The sequence below is a fragment of the Cebus imitator genome, unplaced genomic scaffold (genome assembly GCF_001604975.1).
Source record: "Cebus imitator isolate Cc_AM_T3 unplaced genomic scaffold, Cebus_imitator-1.0 Scaffold91, whole genome shotgun sequence".
NCBI lineage: Eukaryota > Metazoa > Chordata > Mammalia > Primates > Cebidae > Cebus > Cebus imitator.
The window spans coordinates 6,720,790-6,723,934 of record NW_016107406.1 but is presented as its reverse complement, the minus strand read 5'-3'; the positions used below and the strand labels follow the sequence as shown (position 1 = coordinate 6,723,934).

Genomic DNA, 3,145 nt, shown 5'->3' with positions numbered 1-3,145 from the left:
TTTTTTTTTTTTTTTTTCAGAGTGGTCTTACCACCCAACCAGGCACAGTCTAATTTGATCACAACAAGTAGGAGGCTGGGCACAGTGGCTCATGCCTGTAATCCCAGCACTTTGGGAGGCTGAGGCAGGTGGATCGCTTGAGCCCAGGAGTTTGAGACATACCTGAGCAACACGGTGAAACCATCTCTACAAAAATTAGATGGGCATGGTGGTTCAATCTTATAGTCCCAGCCACTCAGGAGGCTGAGGCAGGAGGATCGCTTGAGCCCGGGAAGCAGAGCTTGCAGTGAACTGAGATTGTGCCACTGTACTACAGCCTGGGAAACAGAGCAAGATCCTGTTTCAAACAAAACAAAACAAAAAACAACACCAAAAAAATGATCAGGAAGTCACCCTCTCCAAGGAATGTAGTTTTATATGGTGCCATCTCTTCTCCTGGACCAAGGTTCCCATTTTGGAAATCAGACTCAGTGCTAGGCAAGGTTGTAACTGAAAAGAAAGGCTCTACCTCCAGCTTCCCAGATCATCCCATCTCTACTGGCTCTCCAGAACCCAGTGGGGCTCACAGCTATTCCTAAGCCAGGCCACAGTTCCCACTAGCCCATAACTAGGTCCAAAGTTCATGCAACAGAAAGACAGAGGAGCAGGCGCTGGGGTGGGGGTGTGCCTTTAAAGATCTGGGTTATGGTTTTTAGCCTGGGTTCAACTGTAGCATAACCACTGCAGACTAATGACCCCTATGAGACAATTTTTCCCTTTCACATAGCGGCATCATTTATCTGATAGTAGCAAGACAGCCGTATGACTTTTTTTGTTTAAGAAAAATGAGTTGTCAAGAATTGCCTACCACTAACTTTCCTATGTCTTGGCTCTCATGTCCGGTGGGCTAGTTTTCAACTGTTTGAGACTCAGGGTAATCCCAGGAACCTGTGCAGCATCGGCACAAAGGTTGTAGCGCAGATGCCAACCGACGTATAGGTAACAAACTTGTAAGGCACTTCGATCTCCAGTCTCCGCCTGGCCTCCTTGTTCCTGGTAACCACCTTGAACCACGAGTATAACACTTGCAGTGAGAGATTTTGGACAAGCTGACGAACGAAGAGGATCAACACAATTCCCACTGCAAATTTGGTCAGAACCAAAACTAACAAGTCAGTGGTGAGCGGTGGGATGTTCTGAATAACAGGGAGAGATTCGGCGGGCTTGGACACAAGATGGAAGAAATGGTTGATCCAGCAGCCTATGGTCACTCCAGCCCCAGCGGCCATAATGGTGGTGGTGTCCGCCCGGGTTGGGCTGTAGTAATCAGAAACCGGATAATTGTAGCACAGAAAGAATGGCACAACTATGACGCACACAGGGAAGAGGGGACTGGCTGAGTCCAGGCAGTCGATGAGGGTCCAGGCAGGGTAGGTGAGGGCGATGAGGAGCGCGGTGATCAGGACGCCACCCAGCACATCCTTTGGGAAGGAGAGAAAAGAACAGTGTGAACCAGTGAGTGTTTCCTTGCATACAGGTCTAATTCTGAGTCAAGTACGGTGAATTTGATATTTAAAACACATTTTTTGCATTGTTTTCTTTTACAGTACATGTTCAAAGAAAGTGCAAACTTCTAAAAAGTTGAAGTGAAAATAGGAAAAAATGCTCCCCCCAACCATGCTGCTCATGTTGCATATCTTCTTTCACCTTTTTAACCTTTTGGAATAAATTCTGTCTTTGCTTTCTTAATGAATAACTATAATCTCGTTGTCCTTCAAACTTATATAAACCTAGTAAGTATTTTGATGCTTATATCACAAATACTATCACCGTCTTCACAGAGGCGCCACCATCCTTTCTTGGCAGGCGGGGCTTGGGCTGCAGGCTGGCTGGAGGGGGAAGCTCGCTTCTGGGGGAGCTAAATGCACACAGCAAGCACACTGTTACATAGAGGACATGCTCCTTTGGGGTAGTTTGAGGAGACATTGGATATGGTGGCACCAAAGCTCTTCTGCGTCAGTCTTGGCACTATACCCCGCCTTCAGAGACAGGATTTCAGAGTGTGCATACAATTTCATGGAGCACTTGTACCATGATTTATTTAATTAATCCCACTCTTTAAAACATTAAACTTGCTTTCTTCCATCTCCTCCTCCCTTCCTACCCTGCTTAAAATATCTTCGACTTCTTGATGCCCCACATTTTCCTCTTTCCTTAGTCTTCTCTTTGCACAAAGTAATTAATTGATTCTTAGTTTCAATACCTGGAGTCTGCATGCTTCCATACATTCTTTTTTCCCTATATATAAAATGGAATTCTAAGGCTTGATCTTGCTTTTTCTAATAACTTCATTATTTATTTCTCTTGCTTAGTGTCTAATATAATTACCTCTGATTTGGATAAACAAGGGGTGAGAATTAGATCTTAGGAATAATCACTAAGGCAACAGCAAGTTTCACAGATTAGTGGGCATCCATCCATTCTTCCAGTGGCCATGGATGAGTGCCTACTGTTTGCCAAACACAGTGCTAGAGCATCCAGGGTGAACCAAACACACAATCCCCACCTGTCCTGGACCTTACAGTCTGGTAAAGAGGAGACAGTTACCATTATTTCAGAGGGAAAGAGGCCAGTGAGGGATCCTGATGGTCCCTTGGAGCTGGAGAGGAGAGAGTGAACACAGGCAGGAGCCACTTCACACTTCACACAGGGCCTTGAAGTCCAACCCACGCCATGAGTACCACATCCTGGGAGCAGCCTCAAGTCCTGAAGTAGCTCTCACTGGGTAGCAACATGACTGGATTTTTACTTTTAAAAGATTGTCTGACTGCAGTGGGGAGGGTGGACAGGGGGAGGAATGAGGGTGGTGGAAGAGGAGTGAGGGGGAGGAGGAGTGAGGGTGAAGTGAGGAGTGAGGGGGGAGGAGGGAAAGTGGGGGGAGGAGTAAGGGTGGAGGGGAGGTGTGAAAGTGGTAGTGGAGGAGTGAGGGTGGAGGGGAGGAGTGAGGCAGGGAGGAGGGACAGTGGTGGGGGAGTGAGGGTGGTGGGGTATGAGTTGGGGAGAGATGAGGGAAGAGAAGTTGGGGGAGGACACGGTGGTGGGAGGAGTGAGGGTTGGGAGTGAGAGTGGACAGTGCGGGGGAGGAATGACGGTGGAGGGGGAGGAG

At 47.5% G+C, this 3,145-nt stretch overlaps 1 protein-coding gene across 3 annotated transcripts in view; it reads right to left on the bottom strand.

Annotated features, from left to right (window-relative positions):
- Positions 1–383: 383 nt before the first annotated feature.
- The window catches only part of SGPP2 (sphingosine-1-phosphate phosphatase 2), a 254,247-nt gene continuing 251,485 nt past the window's right edge, over positions 384–3,145 (bottom strand). For 2 of the 3 annotated variants that reach the window (XM_037740891.1, XM_037740892.1), the window contains exon 6: positions 909–1,460. In XM_037740891.1, the coding sequence (XP_037596819.1) occupies positions 909–1,460 (552 nt within the window). Of the gene's footprint in view, positions 1,461–3,145 lie in introns of all 3 variants that reach the window. The other variant, XM_017535308.2, reaches the window with a different exon arrangement.